Raw genomic sequence first — 23,068 nt, 5'->3', positions numbered from 1 at the left:
GTGGGCAATGTAACAGGGTGACAACTTATAGTAATGAAACACAGCAGCTGCTAGCAGCTTCAATTACCCACAACATAACTAATTTGCTCTTGAATTAGATATATTTTTCAGATTTCTGTGTAACGTGGCTTTCTCGTGGCTATTGGTTGGAGTTATACAAATACTTCTAATAGCTGCCTTTGGTATAGCGAGAAAAAATGTATCCACACACACCGACAGCTCAGACTAAACAGTCTTGGCAACAACCAGCATAAGTCACGTCAATTTGCTTTATTATAAAGCACAGTGACTAATTTGTCTTAAAATTTAATTAGATCTAACTGTACACAGGCCACCGGACTCCTCAAAAGCCTTACTTGTGGCATGGCAACGTGTTCCCATGGAACTAACTAAAAGAAAACAATTTACAAAATGAACAGCTTGGAAGGACAACATTGCTGCGATGGTGGCACTTGGCACTATCCCTCCGTCTCGCAGGAATTTTGTGCATCCACTGGCGTTTTCCCCCTTTCTTTTAAAGTGCGAAGTGAGCAGCACAGTCTGTACACTTGTTGCCCCTTCCAGTATGCAGCAGTCTATGACACGACCGGTCTGAAAATCCAGGTTTGTTTTTCTTTTCGCTGTAGTACTTCTCTCTCTAGTATCACCGTTGCATGTACGCCACACCTTGAAGAGGTCACATACACGCACAACACTGGAAAACGTGTTTTTTTTCCTCCTGCAGCACTGTCAGGTCTCAGTTGAAGACAAACTTGTAGGTGAAGCCACCACCTGAGCCACTGCCAAAAGGGTTGAAACCCTGGAAGGGGTTGAAGCCCTTGCCTTGCTGAGACTCTGGATCTAGAGGATCCTCACCATTGTCAAATTGTTTCCTCTTCTCTGTAATGCAAAAAAAAAAAGAGGGGGGGGAGACAACAATGCTATAATGCAATATACAACGAAGACAATGTGAAATATAACAAGAAAGATGAAGTGAAGAACAATGCTAAGGTGGACAAAGCAGCACATGTCTTTAATCTACCCCTTTCACTACACTCATAGTGTATGTTACACACTCCATTGTTCCCTGATGATGCAACACAAGTTGTACACAATGGGTCTCCTCTAGCCTTGGCTACAAGCCCAGCACTTTCCATGCACTATATTGATGAATTATGAGAGAAGAAAAAGGAAAAGCCCACCTAAGCAAAAACTGCATGAAGTATGCACCTAGTATAAAGCTGTTCTGAGAGTTATGAGGGATGTTCAAATGTAAAAGAGGGCTGCAGTTATGAGAAACAAAAATATAAGTGAAACAATGATGCCTCTTGCACTTTCTGCATATGTTAAAAGATGGCATCATAATTATAAATGGCTCTTTGATCCATACCCAACAGTACGTCTTTCACCCATTGGTAGATGCTTTTAACATTCATGCACTTTCCAGCAATTTATTGCGTAGTATGCTTGTCCTACTGCAATCAAGTGAAATTTGAATAGAGTGCTACCAGTTTGAACACTATGAAAACAAGAAGACTGGTCGGTGGTGAATTAAGATGCTTCACACAAGAACATTCAATTCAAGAATCACATTTCAGCTTTTCCTGCTTTGCACTCAAAATGCAATGATTACCCCAAAGAGAAAGCATCAATGCACCATGTACACTAGCACACTAAGAGATGAATGTGTTTTGTACTTGCTTTGACAACTTTGCAGTTTGTACATTCTGCTATGAGGCATTAGTTGCTACAGGTTGCAATGCACAGATGTATTCACCGGCATGCAAGAGCCAACAATTGTGCACATACAACAAAAGAATCCTCAAACATTTCCACAATGAAATACAGTCGAACCCGGCTATATCGAACTCGCCAAAATACGCCTATCAATTCGATATAGAGCATAATTCGATATAAGCCTGCTAAATAATTGGATGTCATAAAAGCACATACCATTTATAAAATCACTTTTATTGATGAAACTAGCTTAGTTTCGCACGAAATAGTCCTGCATTTTCTTCTGCTTGGGCAATTTCGCTGCGTGCGAGGCACGCACTTTTCCACTTCGTTTAAGGAGTCGGAGCAGCTGAGGCCGCAACATTCCGCATTCGCGCAGAAGCACCGGACTAGTGCGAGCGCACCAATCACTTCGGACGATGTGGACCAAAGACGGTCGTTGCTTTCGTCGTTGTGCCCATTTTCACTTGTGCTCGGCACGATGTCGGCAATGTAGTCTTCGTTCGAGGGCTTTCCCGTGGCCGCGACACCATCATTTGCGCTCACAAACTCGTCCACCGTTGATTCGTCAACAGCTTCCGGAAATTCTGACAGCTCGCTCCAAACTTCGGCAACAACGGCAACGGCTTCGTCGCAATAATCAGAATTTACAGTCATCACCGAGCACGCGGAAGTCGGTACGGCTGAAGCTATTTTGGATGAACCGCTCGTACACGGCCGTGCGTACGCGTCGGGCGCTACGGGCACTACGGGCACCGGGTCGCGTGTTAGGCCGCTTTAGCCCTAATTTCCCCCTTCAAAATCGTGCCGAGAGTGCACCTCGGAATCTTGTACGTTGCGGAGACATCCGACTTGTCACCGCGTTCGACCCGATTTATGATTTCGAGCTTCACGGCGAAAGGCGAATTCTGCCGCTTCATCACGGCAACACTGCGGGAGAAGGGGCACACAATGAATCAGATAAGCAGCGAGACAACTCGCACTTTCGCCATCTTGCACGACGAGAGCACAAGAGCCTCTGATTGGCTGTCTGAGCAAGCGCTGCGGGCGGGCGGGCCAGGATCATTTTTTGTAGGGGGGTGTCGGCGGCTTCGAGGTAGCGCGGTCACGTAGGGAGAGCGGTTGGATGGAGCCGCGCCGCCGGGTTTTCCCGACACCACGAGGGAAAGCCAACTTCCGGGGGCACTTTCCGCCGCTTGACGTTCGATATATCGGGAGTCGCTACTAGTTTTGTTCGATGTAAGCGTAATTTTTGCTATATATACTCATTGTAACTATACCGTGACCAGAAATTGTTCGATATATAGAATAATTCGATGTAAACGGGTTCGATATAGTCGGGTTCGACTGTAATTGCAAAACCAAAAGGTGTTCTGACATAGAATTGGGGCTCTCACTCAAGTATCCAAAATTAAGAAATACATTTCATTTACTTTTGTAGAGCGTGACACCAGCATGATGGCCCTCTCACAAAAGAGCAATGGAGGAAAGGAGAAAAACACTGACCAGGATCAGTGAGCACCTCCTTGGCAGCTGCAATGTCAATGAACTTCTTCTCCGCTTCCTTCTTGGAGTCTCCCTGGTAGTTGTCTGGGTGCCACTTTTGGGCCAACTTTCGATAGGCTTTCAGGATCTCTCGCTTCTGCGCAGAGCGCTTCACCCCGAGAATCTTGTAGTAATCGCGTTTTTGCGACTGCTTTTCAAGCCTTTGAGCCCGCTTGAGGCCCTCAGGTCCACATGAGTTCTCGTCCATGTTGGCTGCTTGCTGAAAGTCGTGGGATGCTGTGTGGAATAGGGAGCACAAAATAAATTCTCGATATCTACCCACAGATGCACACGACAGTCATAGAACGCTTGAGAATACAGGCTCTTTATGTACAATGCCTACCAGTGAAGCAATGGCCTAGAGGAGCTCATGATGTCTAATGCATCATTTTGTGATGTCACCTGCCTCACAATTGCATGTTCACAGGCAGCTGCTACTAATTTGAAAGCTTATCCTTAGAGTATGTTCTCAAAATGTGAGGTATGCTTTCCAACATTAATAATTAACCCACGATTGCTTTAGACATGAAAATACTATTAAGATAAATTATCCTCCAATTATTTTGACAACTTCAGTTTCTATGATGCATTTAAACAGTTGAATGCACACAACTGCCTATGTTGCATATAATTTTATTTGAAAAGAAATGTTGCTTGACAAGTCAAATGATGATGAATGTCAAAATGATGAATAACATTGCACCAACCTGCCCGCAATGCATGCAGGCATACAAAAGTGCCATCTGCATCTCGGAAGCATTATTGCTTCCTACACACAAGAAAGCACAATGTAAAGCATCAGCACTATGAAGGCAGACGGTGGGTTGGTAGACTTCTGCCAAGAGAATGCTGCAAAAAAGTAGTGGAGCAGGAGGGGCAGGTATTGCTAATATACATGCAGAAAGAACTAACCTTACAGAGAACTGCCAGCCTGTCACATTTTTAAAGTAGTGGATGCGAAACATTGCAAATATAGAGGGTTGGTATGAACTGCATCACCACCTACCCGGGCTAGGGTGCTTCATGTTACAAGGGAAGCAGGATGCTTACTAAGCAGTGTAGCCAAAAATTAATGTTTTCAAGCATCCTATTGATCGGTGTCATACATTCATGCAAACATGACTAAACTTTTCTGGTGTGTGAAACTACAAACATTTTATGAAAACTTTAGCCTGTGTTTTCCACATGCTAAAAAGTTTTTGCTTGTGGAATGCCAACTAAGCTTAATCCCTGACACTGTTAACCTATACAGTCAATGTCTGATTTTTCGGACTCCCTAGTGGCCACGAGAATGTACGAAAAAATGAATGCATGCCTTTTACTGCCCCCAAGGGCTCAAACTGCCACTTGCATGTCCAAAATAGCTCTGAAGGCCTGCCAGTACACTTATTAGGTGTATTGGTGGTTGTACCATGACAGGAGACAACAGACGCACACGCATATAATTAAGGAATATTGTGCCCCAAGGCAGTGGCCCCCCTTCAATCTTTAGTATGCTTCACTGTGTAACACGGCAGTGTTACGGTGAAGCTGACGTTTGTGAACCGACATTATCAACACTTTCCCCCTTGCCATGTTTTACAGGCTTCGAAGCTATCAGCGGGGATGACAAAGGCGGAGTCGGTGCCATTGCTGACAGTGGTGAATCCGTTCAATGAAAAATATGGCACCGAACAGCAAGAAGCTTGCTAGTGAACGCCAAAGCAGCTAGGCCTAGCGTTGCTGCAGTGAAAGCTATGGCTGTCAGCGGATCAGCCTGCAAAAGCGCTGGTTCAAGGCTGCGAGATAATCAAAATGGCAGCGGTGGTAGCTTCGATTAATGTGCTTTTGGAACTAAGGTCATGCTAAACAGTCCAGAAAATCAAACGACAAAGGGCTTCAGCATCCAAAATTTCAGACATTATACATTGGTTCTATCGGGTACATGGCAGTGCCACGTACTGTATCAGGAATGTAAAAAATAATTGTTCACTGTATTTCCCAACGTGAAGTACAATAGTAGTCATTCAGCACTTAAAATTCTTTTCACTTTTTTTGTGTAAGAAATGGGAAGCCCACTGACCGCGGTCATACTGCCCATCCGCCAAGTAGGCCTCTGCTCGGTCGCATAGGGCCCGTGTGTCCTCTGGGTTCAGGCGCAGGGCGTCAGAGCAGGCCTCAACGGCCTCACTGGTATGGCCTGCCTTGCTGTTGCAGTGACAGAGGCGCCCCTTGACATGCTGCACTATCTGGGCCACGTCAGGCTCAGTGCGCAGTGCCGCCTTGCCTTTCTCGACGCAGTCATCATAGCTGCCCTGCCCAATCAGCTCCTGGATGCTACGCAGTTGTGCTGCCAGCTTCTTCACCTTCTTGTAGTGTGAGAAGCAGTCCTTGTGGTCGGGGTCAAGCTTGAGGCATTCTCGAATGACACTGGATTAGACAATAAAAGAACAGGACATGTCAATGAGTGGGAGCAAGTGGAAGGCTAAGGATGCTGCTGTGACAACCTGCATGAAGAAAGGACATAATTAGCCAAAATAAAAAACCACTGCTTAGGCTGCACACCTCCTTTGAATTATGTAACATTCACAGTCCTGCTACAGTAGGCAAAGTTGCCACACTAGGTGCTTTGTTAGTTACTTAGCAAAGCTTGAGAAAAGTGTCCAGTATAGTGAGAAAGGCTTGGAAATTATATTTTACGTGTTACCATTACCATTACCTGTTACCTTTACAGGTAATGTCAGCCTCATCAAGCTTGCTGCCCATTGAAGTTGTGGTTATTACATCTGCTATGGAAGGCTCTGCCAGTGATTCATGGAAGGTGGCTCAAAGGATCACAACGAGGATCAGGATCGGAACAAGAAGCAAAGCGATTCTGCTACACAAGGCTACAATGCACTGATACATCTCCACAAAAGCCTGAGAAAGCACTTCATAAGTGTAGATGAGAACACACGCACAATGATGGATATGACGTGTAAGAGCACTGAGAGAAAGTTTGCTGCTTTAATGGTTTTGTGGACGCTTAGATTGCATGCGATTCAAGCCCATTTAGGGCCTTCTTACCTATCTTACATTAAATGCAAGTGTTTGGAGAAATTAAGACAAGGACAATATGCAAAATTCACTCACTTAAGAGACTCGTCAGCATCTCCCAGCTTGTAGTACAGCTTACTAAGTTTCAAGAAGCCAACAGTGTTGTCTGGCACCATCTTCGTTGTGGGCCGCAGGTCTGTGATGGCATTTATCAAATCCCCAAGGTTTTCATAACACTGTGCACGCATCTCACGAAGAGTCACATCCCATGGGCACTCCTAGAAGGTCACCACAAGAGTAAAGAGTGAGAGGAAACATCACCACATTGCCCTCTTAAGCAAGTCCATCTCAAGACACAATAAACCACATAGTATTAAATTTATGATAATAAGGTCTAAAATGAACACAGATGAGACCACCAATATATTTTCTTTTAGCAGCACAGCTACTTCTCTGTCCCAATCTGAAAAAAAGTATGAACCCTTCATGTGGCATATCTACCTGGCGACAACTTTCTGCGGCAGCGCAACCAAAGCTATGGAGCTTAAGCGCACACTTTTTAACTACGAATTTACATGTAGTCTGCACGAATGTAAGCCACTGGAAGCTACGCAGTGTAAAAAAAAATGTACCAATTAATATTTTTTGTTAAATATTTATTTCAGAACAAATCAGAAGCTTGCTTAAGAAAAGGCGTTGCATTTCTTGCTGTTCCTAGTTTTCTCACTTTATGTTGCATTGCCTGGTTTTGCTTGCCCAGTAAACAATGATGGCGTCGCTGGGTCGCAGAAAACGTGAGCGAGTTAGCTGATAGCTGATATAAACTCATCAGGAGCAAATGAAGACAGTGCTGTGTTGAGGAGTGGCTGGTTAGCTCCATACAACTACAAAGAAAGGAGATGTGTTGTGTAAAGCTGATGCCACTAACGCAAGCGCGTTGCTGGTTCGGTGAGGAGGTGATGGCTACCTCAACACCGACAACCTGTCCGTGTATGTACGACGAGTCCACCAGGTGTGAAAGCACAATTGCGCAATTAGAACCAGTATTAAGAAAATGTGCATTTCAATATTTTCGTGGCACACAGGGCCAGTATTCTAGGTTGCTCACTGCCACGGATATAATTACTTTACGGAGACTTCGCATGTAGCAGTGCTGCACCACAGGTGTCAGCATTCCTGGCACTTCACAATGACAGTGATCAACTTCACAGATGCAGACACCTTCACAAGGTTCCACCTGTAGCAAGTGACGCATCAATGTCTATTATGCAAGTGACAGCGTTTCTTCTACTGTGCAAAAACAGTGTGCTTGACCTGCACAAGGAATGCTGTTGCCTGTAGACGCTAACACGGTTCCTGCCCACTGCATAAAATCTCGTCAAAGTTCTTCAAGTGAACAACCGAGAACACTGACACTGTATGCCAAGGAGTTTGTGAAATGTATGTTTTACTTTATATAGGATTTCTGATTGCCCAGTTCCTGGATGGGCCATAGGTTTACAGTGAAGCAGTTTATGGCTAGAGTTCCGTGCATTTTTCGTGTCCGTCAACAAATGTGTGAGAGCAAAACTACCACCATCAGCAATGGCTTCTGCCACTGCTCGCACATTCCTTGTAGTTGTCTTCTTCCACAGCTGGCTCCATTGCCACTCATCAAGCCAATGTTCCCATATTGCCCCCCTCCCACTGCAAAGGTGCTGGTGGCACTGGCCTACTGCCAGTTGGTGCAGTGATTTTGGTCTCAATATACTGTGAAATAAAAACACGAATGCATATAACAAATGTACAACATGAATGAATGCGGATGTATAAAAATGAGTGTGGGCATACCTTTTGCCACGATGACCACTGATCGAGACAATATATGTTTTCGTGCCTTTGTTTATAAATTCTGTGTAACCTCTGTGTGCTACAAGCTTTGCTGGTCATCCACCTTTGCAGAGTGGAATGGCTCATGATTTTTCACAATAAAAATGCTTGTTTTAATAAAGCACTTGCTATGCTCCTCTAAAATACCAAATATCCCGTCGCTTGTCGTATAAATTAATGCAGTGCATTTCGTGCAGCTGGACATTCAGTTCAATAGTGCATGGCTTAGTGTAAAATAGAAAGTCACCTTGAGGTAATGTGTTTTAGAAAAGGGCTCAGCCATTTGTTCCTTCAGTGCGGCACTTACGTTCGCTTTTGGAAAATGATGTAGTATACATCCGATTTACCTTAGCACTATTTCACAGACAGTAATAATACACCGAGCTCACTCACATGAAAACAATTAAATAAAAACAGGCTCACTGAAACCGAAATCGCCAACAACACGTCGGCACTGCTTGGCGTAGTAACATGAGAGCAGAAAATGTGCACATGCGCTTAGCTTTGGCTGTGCTGCCACAGAAAGTTGCTGTTGAGTACTGAACATGCTCGCAATATCTTCTTCAAACACACTTGGAATCGAGAGACTTGTGAAAGATGACAATGTTTTTGATAACAAATGCCAATTTGGCCACAAGGATAAATAAATTATCTACAGGCTTCCAAGCAAGTAGTCTCCAATGTAAGGTTTCCCAGAATAATCACTACAACATAAAGCTCTCACAAGTGACAGCTTTTGTTCACAGCAATGCAATAACTACATTTATATGTTGTTACACTACTCACAGTGAAAAAGAAAAGATAGGTATTCAGGGGTAAATAAGCACAATGATCAAGTTGCAATGTGTTACATGAGAAAGGCAACCAAGAACAACCAACCACTTACGGCAATCACCCTGGTGAGCACTTCAATAGCTCCCACGTAGTTTCGGTCATGAATCATATCCTGTGCAACACGAATGTCTTGCTTCAGAGGTTCAATGGCCATGTACGCCCGATGTGCCTCACCATTGTTTGGGTCTAGTCGTAGCTGTAGGAAACAGTGCCAGACCATCAAAGCAATGCTGCAACTTTCATCAGCGATCTTAACTTACCCACTCTAATGGCAAGCACTACAGCTTCAGAGAACATGTCTGGAACTACGATTCCCTATAATGTGGAGTACTTTGGTATCTCTGAAAGCTTAAGATGACTATTCCTTTGGACACACTAGGTCTATCATTAGTTTAACTTGCTTTGTGCTGCCCTTCATGCATAAGCTAGCCATTGTCACATAAAAATTTAGAAAGCATGAAACACCAGGTGAATATGTGAGCACTGAATGAGTATGCAAAAAGTTTATGATGACAATGACAAAATGATGTGCTTGCAGACATTCTGATGTCTACTAGTAGTTGCTTCATAATGCTCAGAGTCAAGGACATGCAATACATGTTATGATTGAAACTGCTCCAACTAGCTTGCTTCCTGAAAATTTTTTTAGGCAAGTCAACCTTGCCACCACAGCATAAAAAGTACCAAGCATTGCTATTGTCACTGCTTGCACTAAGATGATTATGCCCACACATCCATCTGCTTCTAAACATGGCAACATCAGATAGCGAAGAGTGGCCACAATACGTGGCTTGTTTAAGACTTGAACATTAAGTGCAGACACTAACCTGTACACGAAGTGCATTAGGAACATTACATGGAGACACTAGCAGTGAGAGGCGTCCCCTATCATTTTGAGTGGACTGTGTTCATTTTAAGATAATGTGTGTTCTGGACTATTTTCCTTCAGACTGACTGGTTGCAGGTGAATGGAATAATACATTCTACAACTATTTAAAGTCAAGTGACGCTGTGAGCCCAGAAACATAACACAGCTCCCACAGGCCAGCAAAAGAAAGTAATCGATCTTCAATAAAGCAGACACATTATCCAAGTAGCAATGCGACCCCACGACAGGCTAGCTGCAATGTGGACTATAACTTCAAAGAAATAAGGTCAGAGGTGTAGCAAAAAGAAACAAAATTGTAGACCTGGGGAGGTATTCTGTAGAGTCCACCGAGTGGACATGTCCATTTTGTCTGCTGTTGAAGTTCTGACTGGCTGTGCTGGGCTGCGCAGCCGCGAGGCGCCACAGCAAATGAGCACTTCAGCAGCAGACAAAATGGACATGTTTACTAGGTGGACTTTTACAGAATACCTCTCCTGTTCATCGAGGTGAAGTTCACACAAACTAGCCTTTCAGAAAATATACCAGTACGATTTAATGCACAGTAATTCACAGCAAAAGTTTTATTGCACAGTAGGTCCCTAAGTCCATTACTTCATACGTGTGTACTTTAGCATAGGCAAAATACACGCAGGAATGACAGTATAGCAAGAATACCTTGCTTATTAGAGATTAGATCAGATTATGGGGCTGTAGAATATGCTAAGCTCCAGTACGAATTTACAAGAAATTGCTGCAAGCCTAAAGCATTCGTTGTTACAAGATTTATTCACAACTTCCCATGTATCAGGTAACAATCCAAAACAAAATGAACACTGGCACAGGCATAGATCTGCGTTCTTTTCGTCCACTGTTTATTCTTCATAAAGAATGGGAAAACACACACAAAAAGAAGAAACTACACTTACCACCCACTCAAAGTCAATATGGGCCTCCTCTAGATTCCCTTGCTTGAGGAGCACTGTACCCCTTTGATGCCTTGCCTACACATCACACACAAAGAGGGAGAAAACAAAATGTTCAATTTAAATATGCACTGTACAACATCCAGTCTGGAACACTGTCTATAAACATGGAGCTGACATATTTAATGCAATGCGGCTGGATACTCACAGCAAGAAAGTCTGGCTTCAAGGCAATGACCTCATTGAGGTCTTCAAGTGCCGACTTGGACTTGCCTAGCCCCAGGTAAGCTGTAGCGCGCTTGTAATAAGTTAGGTAGTTATCAGGATCCGCATCTGCAATAAGAATGATGATGAGCAGAGCAATCTAAGCCTAAATGTTCAGAAAAACAACATGGCCAAATGGGTCACCTGGAAATGAAAGGTTAGAGGCCCTAAAGTTAGCAAACAATGATCCCCTAAAAATAGTATGAAATGACACCAACTACTTGCTTTTCTTTAAGGAATCTGTGGCCAAGGGAATAGCAAGCACTCCGCAAAATGTCAGTAGTCATGTTTCAGTAGTGACACATCAGCATTACCACGTCCACAGATGTTACCAATCCATCAGGAAGCCTGCACACGCGTAGCATTAAAGTGATAGCAGATCCTCACACGAAGAACTAAAGGCAACCATTATTACAGCTGTTATGGACTAACAAGCAGCAATGCTTTAGTATTAAAGTTAGCTTAATTTTACTGCACTATAGTGCAACGCAATCAATGCACCCATCCTATCCATAGCAAAATAATTTCTGTCCTTAAAAACCAGTGTTCATTGGTCATCACAATTAAACTTGCTGACAATATTCTGGTGCCACGAAAGCTTTAAACACATAAACTCCCTCAAATAGCATGACTACAATAGCAACAATTTAATTATATGTAATAAGACAAACTGCTGCCTATTCAAAATTTGGCATTCATGGTTATAAAGTTGGACAAGTTGGATTCCCAAAAGTGTAATTTAGATTTTTGTTTTATTCTGGGATAAAACTTCGTTTAAAGGACACCTTGAGGCCAGCAGAAGACAGCTGGAAGTTAATGCATAGCTTGCCACACATAATCATCTTTTAGTGTGACCAAGCATCTGATAAGGAGGTGTGCCACCAAACTCGGCAAAGTTGTAAGTATAGCCGACACGTAAAAAATGCGTTGCAGGAAACAGAAACTGCGTCTCGGCCATCAGTGAGCGCACGGCAGGAACGAATTGTATGAACACACCAGTATCATCAAGACAATATCATAACGTAGGCAGGATGAACGCATATACACCTGTAGAGACGCAGCGCTCGTGAGCCACAAGAACTTACCGATGGCAGCGTGGTAATGAGACAAAGCGTCCGCGTACTGGCCCTTGGACATGAGTTGTCGTCCCATCTCAAGATGCCCCTCAATCTCCGCCTGTGTGATGCCCGCAACACCTGTGCGGCATGTAAAGAATTGCAAGGCACAATCAATGGGCCGAGTCAGCTGAAAGCGCCTCGCGGGCAAAGCCCAAGGGATAACGCAAGCATGCCACCTAGTTTCCGCAGGGCACATATCCGTAATCTCGCATATTAAAACACGTGCACCAAAACGACTGCTCTCCAAGGCGATCAAGTCCGGCGAAAGTGTCGGACGTCCCAATTCACGGCGCGCGCACGCGGTGATGCAACTCCGCCGCCTATCGTTTGTCACGTACCGAAAATGTAGTACAAGACGCACGCTGAGGCACGATTGATTTGACGATATCACACTTTTAAACGCACAGTTCAACCCACGACGATGCCAAAGAAGAAAGACGTCCAATGTTATAGCATCAGAGACGAACGCTAAAAAGAGTTGAACGCGCAAGCTAGCTTCCTTCCAAGGCAAGCGCCGGCCTGCAAAGTGTGCGATCCGATTGTAAGGATGGTGGATCACCACAGTGGACGGCAAAAAAATACTTGCCGATCAGTCGTCTCGTTGTCCAGGCGAGAACGTAAAGGTAGGAGACGAGCTGGTACGCCGAAGGATAGCCTGTCATTATGGCCGTAGCGAGCGCGGAGGATACAATTTGTTAAAATAAATACTAGACCATAATTTCTATCCCGCTGCCCGAGCGCAAGTACAGCTCATCGCTCGAGTCGATGTCGACTGCTTGTACACAAAAATATCGTGTGCTTAGCTGATTGGTCGCTGGGCTGCCCTTAGCGCAGCAAATCTTGAAATAAATGCAAGCTCGTTATTAAGTATTTTATGCCATATAGTTATTATGCATGTATGGTGGCCTTATCGAAATAACTTTTCAGTTGTTTTGTTTGCTTTATTATTTTCAAAAAGTCTCGCAAAATAAAAGTTGGGTGGTAGGGCGCGCTCCCACGCGGCAGCCGGTCACACCAGCGTATCGGATGTGCTTCCTGCGGGAGTTTAGTTTTCAACTGCGCTTGATCGTCTGCTGGCATAGGTGATATTGATCAAGCAAGAAAAGACCTTCAGGCGTTCGCATGCTCTCTGATGGGTTCGTGAATTAGAAGCGTTCGCGAGTAACCGCTGCCTTGTGCCTGATCGACGCATAGAGGTAAGTTGAGCCGACGCGCACTGATGCATCCGCAGATGACAAAAGGCTTTCGGCACGCTGAGCCCACCCCCACTTCTTCCCGTCCCTGCAGCATGCTACACGGTTACTAAAATAGCCCACTGAATATCTGTTTATAGATGATGTCGGCGGCAGCAGCGGCGGTGTGCGGGGGATCCCCGGTCCTGCCTTCAAGTACGGTGGATCCGGCCACAAACGATGCGCCGCTGGAGTTTGCGGCACGAATCAAGACCACTGTGGCTCCCGAAGGGCTCGGTGAGCCTGACATGTTTACGCATGCGGTGTCTCTATCAAGTTCAAAGGCGGCTTGGCTTCATTCCTCGCTTGAGAGCCGTAGCTGTCAAACACGCGAATCAATTTTTTTTTTTCGATTGCGTGTCAGAAGATGCGTGCAATAACCTGGCTGTTTACAGTGTATGCATGCATACCGGTGCCACGATCTACCCAACCGAGTCGGCGGAGAACGGAGGTATAAAGAGCGCGATACTTCTACACTTGGCGCAGAGTTTCGATCGCCTGACCGCAGTCAAGTTGCATGCAGTCGTCCGCATCGTGCCGTGCGCGTGTTGTTTACGCGGTCGCCAGGTGGTGTCCGCGCACAGTAACTCGTGCTATTCTGATTCTTTATGTCTTTATGTTCATGTGCATAAGCGCGAGTAGCACTCGTGTTCGATTGGCGTTCAGATTTTGCACCGCTGTGAGTAAATTTGGTCAATTCCACCGCGCATGCATTCTTCCTTCCTCATATTTCTCCGGCGGTTTGATTAAACTGCAATTAACGTACCGATAGCAGACGCGATCGATGGCGAGCGTTTCGCGTATGCATATTTTGCATATGTTTTATTGACTGGTACGTGTTAAAGCTGCTTCAGAAAATTAATTATATATTTAAGATGTAAACAGTAAAATTAGTCATAATATTCTCGATATACATAAAAAAATTCTTTCTTGATCATTGCAGCATGAATATATTTAAGTTGGCATTTTTTAATATATCAGTTTTCTTTATGGATCATCTCTACATGCTTTGACATTTAATTGGGTCCTATAGATATCATTGGCTCCGTACAGTGGTCAAAGACACAGACATATGGGCTTTGCACAATTAATTAGGACAGCTGGAGAAGGTACTGTGGTGTGATTAAATATAATAATGAAATGAAGACAAAGAAACACAATGGTACACTCTTCCATTCAAATAATGGCTTATCTCGCATTGGTGCTGCCCTCAATCTTACATGACATGTGCCAGTGTTTACGTGCTTTGCTTTCAATATTTTGCACAGTTTGTTTTCATTTAATTTTTTAAAAGCTTCTGTAAGCCCAGGTTAATCCTTTCAGTGTCACTGACGTCAGATAGGAATGTGAGGACCATACCAAGAGAGCATTTGCCATTATCCTTGTCATTTTTTCCCTTCTGCATAACCAAAAATAAACAATTTCTTTCATTTTATAATATCCCAGAAATATAAATATCCACATAGGTGCGTCACCTCAGAAAAAAATGTGACACAAAAAGAGTTAATGACCATGTACTTAATATATGTACCTCTCTGTAGTGGCGATAGGCATAAAATAAATGAAAATTGTATTGCTGTGCCTCTTTTGTCTCTGGTGCTTTTGGGTTTGTCTCTAGGAAAATAATGCACACGTAATGTTGACTGCTGCACAACAATTTTGGTATAGGTCTACCTATTCAAACGTAAATTTCCTTCTTTCATATCATATCTAGCACAACCGTATATTCGAAAGTTTTTCTTCTTTCACAGAGCAAAATTTGTTCACGCCATAACCATCCTGTTCCAGCGTGAGATCTATTGACATTGCCAAATTCCCCATGTACTCAGAAGCTTATGTATAGTGGCTTATGTATAGCAGGACAGTGTTGAAGGAAAGATGTGAGAGTAGAGCACATGCAATTTCTTCCCTCTAGCAAATGTGTAGCTGCCTAAATTTGCAGAAAATGATTTGTGGTTGGTGATGCTAGCACCTTTCACCACCCTTGTGCAGTTCATCGACTTGAGTTCAGCCGGAACTTGCAGCTAGAACACCAGCAAAGTGAGAACTGCGTATTGGGATGTTCCCTTTAGCAGTAAACTGCACTGTACCTCGGATAAACAAGAACACCCAGCCCACATAACCCTCTATTGCATGAATTATTATACCGTGTGGGAAAAATTTTTCTTTTGCTGTGTAATTGTATTTTTCATCAAAAGAAAGCATTCTGAAAAAAATTATGTTTATTGGACTCATGGTAATAAAGATATCGGTATGTGCCAAATATGGCACATTGTGCAAATCTACGGAAACATTTTCCGTATTAGGTGAAGTAAAACTGGCAACTGAAGGAGGCACTATCTTGCCTCATGAAACAGGACATAACAATTGCTTCCTGAATTCAAGCACAGGTTGACTTTGCATTTACTGCAGCGCACAGAAGATTTTTTTTTCGCAAAGTGGACGCTTGCAGCGCTTTCTATTGTCGTCAAATTCGGGCAGTGCCCCATTTGGTCGGCTCGAACATCCTTTGGTGGCACTGCTGCCATTGGTCCACGAGATTTCTCTGCCTGTAGCTGCAGGTCAATGGATTGTGAAGGTGGCCTTCCTGGTCTCTTCGCTGCTACACACTTGTTATAGGAAGTCAGACAGTCGGCGATCTCTGCCTTGAATTGAGCAAGAGGAGGACTGTCACTCTCGCCAAGCTGTGCCTGCACCCTCCTGTTCAAAAGCCACGCAGCCACGACTGACAAGTCCAGCATGCGTGTAAAAACACGGAAATACCACTTCTTCAACCGGACGCGGATGCGATAAAGACCAAGAAGAGAGTCGAGACGGTCGACACCTCCCATATGCTTGTTGTAGATCTGCACGATCCTTGGGCAGTCAACTTCGCGGAATGTTTTTGAAGTTGAAAACCAATGCCTTGCTTTTTGCATGGGCGATCTGCCAGCAAAGCTGGACAAGAATGTCACCGCCCGGTTGGCATGCCATCGTACACATGATAATTCTACACCCTCAGCTGTGCAGCAAACTTCATCGGAAGCTCCTCTTCCTAGCATCTTCAGTTCCTTTTCGCTTTTTATTGGGCAACCAGGTAGCCTATTTGCCCTGATAGTTCCTAGCGAGAGAATTCCAGTCTTTGCTAGGGTTATTTGCAGCTTAGGACTATTGAAATAGTTATCAAAATAAACTTTGTGGCGTACATCACACGGAACAGGGCTGGTAAGCCGGAGCACATCGTTCCCAATTGCGCCACAGTCAACCATGCCGTCTGTGATGACATTCTCCCGGCCACTGTAAGGTTCAAAGTTGTAAGGAAAGCCGCTAATTCCTGAGAGAACAAAAATCTTATACCCCCATCTATGCGGCTTTTTGGGGTTGTACTGTTTCAGGACACTTCTTCCTTTGAAGGCGCAGACTTGCTCATCAACAGAAAGATTTTCCTGAAAAGGCACGGACAAGCAGCGTTCTTTGATGCTTTCAAGCAATGGTCTGATTTTATACTGCCTGTCTGATTTTATACTGTCCTTTGGTGTGGCAGCGGTGTTGTTAGCAAAATGAATCGATGACTTGATTTCTTGCCAGCGATTCACAGGCATAAGTATTGCGACTTGAGAGATGTAGAACTTGGAATTCCAGTACATTCTTGTACTTGGAAGGTGAATGAGAGTTGTCCATAGCAGGGAGCCTACGAATGTCTCCATATCAGATTCAGTAATTGAGATAGGTTTCTCAGTCCGTGTTTGCGTGGAATAAAGGCAGGACTGTTCAGTTATTGTATGAAGTAGCTCGGGAGTAAAGATGTAGTGGAAGAAACTGTACGGCGTTCCGAGTTCAAGCACTGATGTTGGAAGGTAAGTGCCGCCGGTGTATTCCAGATCAGACTCGGGAAGTGATATATCGGTATGCTTCCACAAAAACCGGTTCGACTTGGCTCTCCTTCCCTTCGCACGTGTAGGCGTAGCTTCATCAGAGTCTGAATCCGACTCTTCTTTCTCACTCGCAGAGTTTTCTTGGGCAGAGTCACCGCCCGCGACATTGACACCTGTAATATGCAAGGAAGGCCGTATTACAATGCTGTCAATAAACCCAGAAATCACAGAGAAATGTAGCTAATAAATTAACAGTCTGGCTCAAAAAAGCGAAGTATTCAAAATAATTGCACAATATATTGTTGCGTAGAATCTCATCGAATGGTACTCAACAATTTGCTGCGCAACATGTGAGGCAGCCGTTTCTGCGCAGCAGAAAAACGTGCCGACAGTTTCTAGCCGCCCTAGAGTGTTTTTGAGATGAATGAACCAGCAGCACAATATGCTGCCTTGACTCCACTACACAGCTTATGCTGCAAGCGCCTGATGGGACGTCACCATAGCTTACTTGCTTACGGAAGATTGTTCGCTTCTATGGAGACCGAAATCTCTGGCACGTAATCAGCATGCGCCATGGATTGCAACATCATCATGACGGAGGCACCCGCAGTGACAAAAATGCGCCTTGACTGTTCGTACATTTGCTAACGTAGCAATACTTGCGTTAGCGCGACCATGAAAACTACTGACAGCCTACACAGCGCACCTCCAGCCAACAACATGCATCGGATCCCGTTTTGGCGCCAAATACAAAAGCGCGCCAAATCGACGCTGCTTTACTATTATTTGCGAATGTTATATGCAATTGTTTTATTCACTCACCCATTTGATAATCATCGTCTGAGTCCGAAAGGTAATCTTTCAGAGGGAATATCAGCGCCAGTCGTCCTCTGTCAAGGCTTTCTCAACCCGTAAAATGTGCGCGAGTCCATGCTATCACTGCAGCTGCATCCATCCAGAGATTTGCACAGTGTGCCAAATATGGCACATACCGTCTTGCGGTACAAGCCCACAGTTTCGTACATGAAAAAAACATCATTTTATTCCTGTTTGCTGTGTATCCCTAAAACTAGAAAAATATAATTTTTAATTGTTGTTGCACCATTTAAAATACAAGAAACAAATGTTCAAGCCTAGCCCAAAACCCAAAATAATTTTAAGCGTTTTTTCAAGACAACAAATATTTCTGCTTTGGAAAGCTTTCAATAGATGGCAGTACAAGTTTAATTCAAGATCAGGAAGGCTATGAGCCTTGTTCTGGGTGCATAATTTTCTTCGCCGGCTTTCTTGGAATAGCCTAAAAAAATAATAACCACTATGTGCCAAATTTGGCACGCTGTGCAGTAGAGGGTTAAAAGGAGCATAAATATGATCTGTATGTGGGAAGAGTTACAAGAGAGCTGTGCTTCTAAAGAATCTGCCGATTCTTATGAAGTTATTGCTTTTTTAATGGTCCAGAGGAATGCATAAACTTAAATGTGAGCAGGAGAGAAATACACCTGTTACATGCAATTACATGGGATTGCAATGGCATTCGCTCTATAGCCAGTGTATGAGAATTTTGTAGTTTGAAATATGTGCCTAGGAGCCTGAATTAAGTGGCTGTTACAAATGCAGGCGAATAGTGACATGCGACAAAGCATGCTGGCCACTTTTCACATGTTTGTTTTCGAATTTATGCTGATAATACAGATAAAAAAGTCCTGAGGTTGCAGAATATATAGAACATGCAGAATTTAGTGTGTTAAAAGCTCATGAAAGTTCCACTAAAAGTTCCACTATCTGTTGTGTTGATGGCAGTTAACTATTTGTTAGCAAGGTGGAGAAACAGTGTTGACAGGCCAAATCCACTGACCCACCTTCTTCACTTAAATTGTAAGAAAGAAGTCGTTGCATGGGCATGCAAAAATTGTGATGTTTGAAACAATGAATATAGTATTGAGGTATCAGCTCACTATTTGAAACAAGCAGGCAGCATTTAATATTTTTACGGGTTCTAGAATGTTTTGCAAATCTGATTTGAATACATACAAGAATTTAGGCTTCCAACAACAGTACAAAGTAATCGTGATCCACATTGAGTATCAGATGAAAGTTGGAGGTAAAATTATATCAATACAAAACATCTTGGAACAGCTTATCATTGCCAAAGGACAATGAAACCTGATTTTTTTTCTTACACAAATAATTTCAGACCATCTAAAATAACAAATTTTTCCACATGAAAAGTTTTCACAGCAGTGGTGGCAGACACTGCAGATAAAAATAAATGAATGCCCCAACATACCTTGCTGCACATGCATGCAGGCTACCTGCCAAGTGAAGAACTGTTCTCTTTGCTGTATCAGTGACAAACCATAGGGAATTGTCTTGCACAGATAATGCTGGTCAACCTGTTTTCTTGCACAACTTGGGGTACTCTGAGTCCCTCAATTAATTTAGAAAATATTGTGGTCCAGCCAATCAAAGCACCTCAGCGAGCCGTACTGTTCTGTGACAGTTGGTAAAAAAGTTTCTTGTAACCTCATCATTGTTTCAGTGGCTCAGGTGAAGGATTAAGGAGAACTTGCATTTATAATTTTTCTGCTTAAGTTCTTTGCTAACTGATGAAGTGTTCATTATTGTTCAGAATAATATCATGGTCATTAAAACTGACAATAACACCACCTACAAAATATACAGTTGAACCCTTTCTGTACCTGTGCTAGCTCTGATGGATCCTTTACTCATTCCAAGTTATTTTAAGTGAGTTTAAGTTTAGAAAGAAATAGCAAGTTATGTTCTGGTTGATTTAGGAGTCAGAAATGCAATCACTTCACAGTACGCATAGCAGCTTCACTTCTCTATTAAAAAAAGAAAACATTGGGTGACTTACGTAAGCTTAATGTTTTACAGTTCAAAAGATAATAGAAAAGCATACATGTTTGATTAATTACCTTGACTATTTGATTTGTATTCAATTCTGTTTTGATGACCCATATTTGAACATGTCTAATGTTATCTTTGATGGTGTTTATTTTTGGGTGAAGGAAACTTCCAAGGAGCTGCCACGCAGCCATCAGCTCTCACAATGAAAAACTTGCATGTATCTGTATAGGACGTCCTGTGGGAGCAACATTTGGGAGCTTTGCTGCTGGATTGGCTGAAGGAGCAGCTGGCCTCCCCTCGTTAGCTAGCCTCATGGGCAGTCCCGCACCCTGGGGTGTGCCTCCATTTATTGGCCTGCCCGGAGACCATGCCCTTATGGGAGTGGTTTCCAGCTACAGCCAGGTAAGCAAGCAGTAAAAAAAATGAAAAAGAGAAATGGCCTTGACAGTTTTTCTAGAAACATAAATGCCATGCAATAAGGCATCAACTGGGGCTAGTTAACAAGATGTTGTTCACGGAATAAAGCAGTGTAAACAGAAGATGAGGAAGGACAAGACAAGACGAAGTGTTGACAAAGGCAATACTAGAAACCTTAATGTGTGGTTCTTTTATGTCTTCTAATTGTCACATGTTCATTTGGCTATTTCCTGCTCTCTCTCTTTGCCTTTGTTTCGTTTTTATTTGCTGTGTTTCATAACATGGCTGACCACCACAGGTGCTGTGCATGTTACATGACAACCCACGGACTGTAAGAGGGCTTAACAATGTGGCAGCTAAGCAGGTTGTCGATATACTCACTAATCACATGGTGTTCCATAGGAGACACATGGTATGGTCGTTGCCGCAGTGGTGAATGGGAGCCCGTGTCGCTGTAGTGGGTCACAGTTGAATTGTGTCTAAGAGAAGCGTTGTGAGTGTTGCAGACAAGAGATTGCATACAAAAATATGGCTGAAACCAGTCGAGGGTTGCAAGGGGAGCAGTACAGTATTTCTCGCAATAAATGTCTCAAAAGGGGCGAAAAAGAAACAACAGTGGCATCAGAGATGCTTCCGCAGGACCCAAGTAAAATAACAGCAGCATGCGGAGGAATGTCGGTGTCTGCAGTGACGAATAATTTAGGATGATGTCCAGGAGAATCTTCTAAACAGAGGTTGCATAAAGGAGAAAGTTTGACTTCTGCCTGCTCGCAGTTAATGATGGCATTGTGTCGTGAGGGAAAATCCCATCCAAGCGTTATGTTGTGAGAGCAGAATGGCGGCACAATGAACTCAATGATGTACAATACGTTTTCAATTACAATTCGGGCCTTACAAGCTGCTAATGGCTGAACATGCTGCCCTGTTGCTATAGGAAGGCTATGCCAGCCGCTGGTGTTGTCACTTTCTGGATGGAGCGACAAAGTCTTTCATTAATAACACAAACGCCAGCTCCAGTGTCCACAAGGGCAAGAGTTGGGACATCTTTGCCAGAAATTACAATGACGCTTGATGCAGAAAAGTGAGGACTGGGACGCTGTAATGACGACACAGTTCTTGCTTCATGAACTGCAACATTTAGTTTTCTTCTGCTGGCATGGGAAGATGGTGCGTTGGGGAGTAAGAGCGCGGATGTGGTGACGGTGAGCGTTGTGCGAAGCAGGCATGACGATCAGGAAGGCTTGGAGGTGATTCTGGAGTGTAGCAGAGCGGTTGCTGATCGGCATGGTGAGTTGTCGGTTGATACCCATACGAGATGGCTGACGGTGCGCGGTGACAACAGTAGCAAGTGATATGCCCAGGACAGCCATAGGCAAAGTAAATTGGTTTGTTGTCCGGAGTACAGCAAGGGTCTGCAGCTATGGGGCCGGCTCAAAGGGCACAGGGATGAGTCTGCACCTGCATTGGTTGGCGCAGTGTGAAAGCATGGTGCGTTCAGGGCCTTGCAATGACGTTGGCATACGTGATAGGAGCAGCTACAGGATGTGACTGATGGGACACTGGCACAGCATCAGCACTTTCTTCGTCAAACATCTGCCGAATAGTGGGTGATAGGTAAAGAGCAGGACGCAGCTGGGCCTGCTGCTGAGCAAACTGCACCATTGAGAACTTCCAAGCTGCTTCCGAGCTTATGACAGCCGAACCTGTGAGGCTCTCGTCGTTTGTAATTAGGTGACTAGTCGAGGCTGCTGTTTCTGGAGCTTGTCGTAGCTCGGACACAACTTGATGAGCTGCACTACGACGTTGCTTGGGTTTTTTGCAAGCAGCATCTGAAAGACGTAATCATCAATGCCTTTCATAATGTGCTTGATTTTGTCAGATTTGGACATGGAGGCATTGATGTGCTTCGAGAGGTAGAGAATGTCCTCAACACAACGACTCGACGGCGCTGCTGTGCCCGTTTGTGCAAACGCTGTTCGGCACGCAACTCTTGTTTAATGGGACACTCAATCACATCTATGAGGGTGGTCTTGAATGTGGACCAGGTTGGAAAATCTGCCTCGTGGTTTTTAAACCAGAGGTTAGCTACATTAGAAAGCTAAAAGATAACATTGTTGAGTTTAGTGGCATCATCCCATCGGTTCTGGACGCTTGCCCTGACGTAAGACGATAGCCAGTCCTCTACATCACTGTCGTCGATGTTGCTGAGACCATCAGATCCCTCTGGTAAGGCACGCTGGAGCAGATGATGGGCAGAGGGGGCGGGGGGGGGGGGGGTTTGTGTCTTCAGGCATAACGGGCTGTAGTACACACATGTATGGAGTTCCAGGATGGATGCTTGGCAGTCTGAGCCATAACTCCAGCGTCATCTTGCATGAAGTGTTGACAGTGCAGCTGCTGTTGGTGGTGTTCGCCATCTTCATCACAATATATATATATATATATATATATATATATATATATATATATATATATATATATATAGTTTGCTGTCATATGTAATGCTCCTTATATTAGTTTTTATATTCCACTTAATTAGTTAAAT

General features: G+C 43.9%; 2 protein-coding genes across 4 annotated transcripts in view; one reads left to right on the top strand and one right to left on the bottom strand.

The window, feature by feature from the left end:
• Positions 1–251: 251 nt before the first annotated feature.
• P58IPK (dnaJ homolog subfamily C member P58IPK) lies at positions 252–21,105 on the bottom strand. 2 transcript variants are annotated; one of them, XM_055076753.2, is made up of 9 exons: positions 20,905–21,105; positions 12,120–12,230; positions 10,979–11,103; positions 10,774–10,848; positions 9,032–9,175; positions 6,373–6,554; positions 5,324–5,670; positions 3,223–3,498; positions 252–879 (listed from the first exon to the last, which is right to left on the bottom strand). In XM_055076753.2, the coding sequence occupies exons 1-9, from the start codon at positions 21,041–21,043 to the stop codon at positions 737–739; spliced, it is 1,542 nt and encodes a 513-aa protein (XP_054932728.1). In that variant the 5' UTR covers positions 21,044–21,105; the 3' UTR covers positions 252–736. The 2 variants fall into 2 exon arrangements, with proteins under 2 accessions (XP_054932728.1, XP_050044363.1); XM_050188406.3 differs by lacking the exon at positions 20,905–21,105 and adding an exon at positions 12,739–12,903.
• Positions 13,037–23,068, top strand: part of LOC126541577 (ecto-NOX disulfide-thiol exchanger 2) — a 43,388-nt gene continuing 33,356 nt past the window's right edge. The window contains exons 1-3 of one of the 2 annotated variants that reach the window (XM_050188395.3): positions 13,037–13,348; positions 13,486–13,621; positions 20,336–20,508. In XM_050188395.3, coding sequence (XP_050044352.1) covers positions 13,486–13,621; positions 20,336–20,508 — 309 coding nt within the window. In that variant the 5' untranslated portion in view covers positions 13,037–13,348. Of the gene's footprint in view, positions 13,349–13,485; positions 14,064–20,335; positions 20,509–23,068 lie in introns of those variants that run through there. The other variant, XM_050188397.3, reaches the window with a different exon arrangement.

This window comes from Dermacentor andersoni, chromosome 2 (assembly GCF_023375885.2).
Source record: "Dermacentor andersoni chromosome 2, qqDerAnde1_hic_scaffold, whole genome shotgun sequence".
NCBI lineage: Eukaryota > Metazoa > Arthropoda > Arachnida > Ixodida > Ixodidae > Dermacentor > Dermacentor andersoni.
Note: the sequence above shows the minus strand (reverse complement) of the source record. Positions and strands in the feature narration are given on the sequence as shown.

Coding starts and splice junctions, on each gene's coding strand:
- P58IPK (XM_055076753.2), bottom strand. CDS start 21,043: ATGCAATCTCTTGTCTGCAACACTCACAACGCTTCTCTTAGACACAAT. Junction 9,176..10,773: donor ATATTGACTTTGAGTGGGTG/GTAAGTGTAGTT, acceptor TGTTTCCTACAG/CTACGACTAGACCCAAACAA. Junction 880..3,222: donor GGAGGTGCTCACTGATCCTG/GTCAGTGTTTTT, acceptor TTTGCATTACAG/AGAAGAGGAAACAATTTGAC.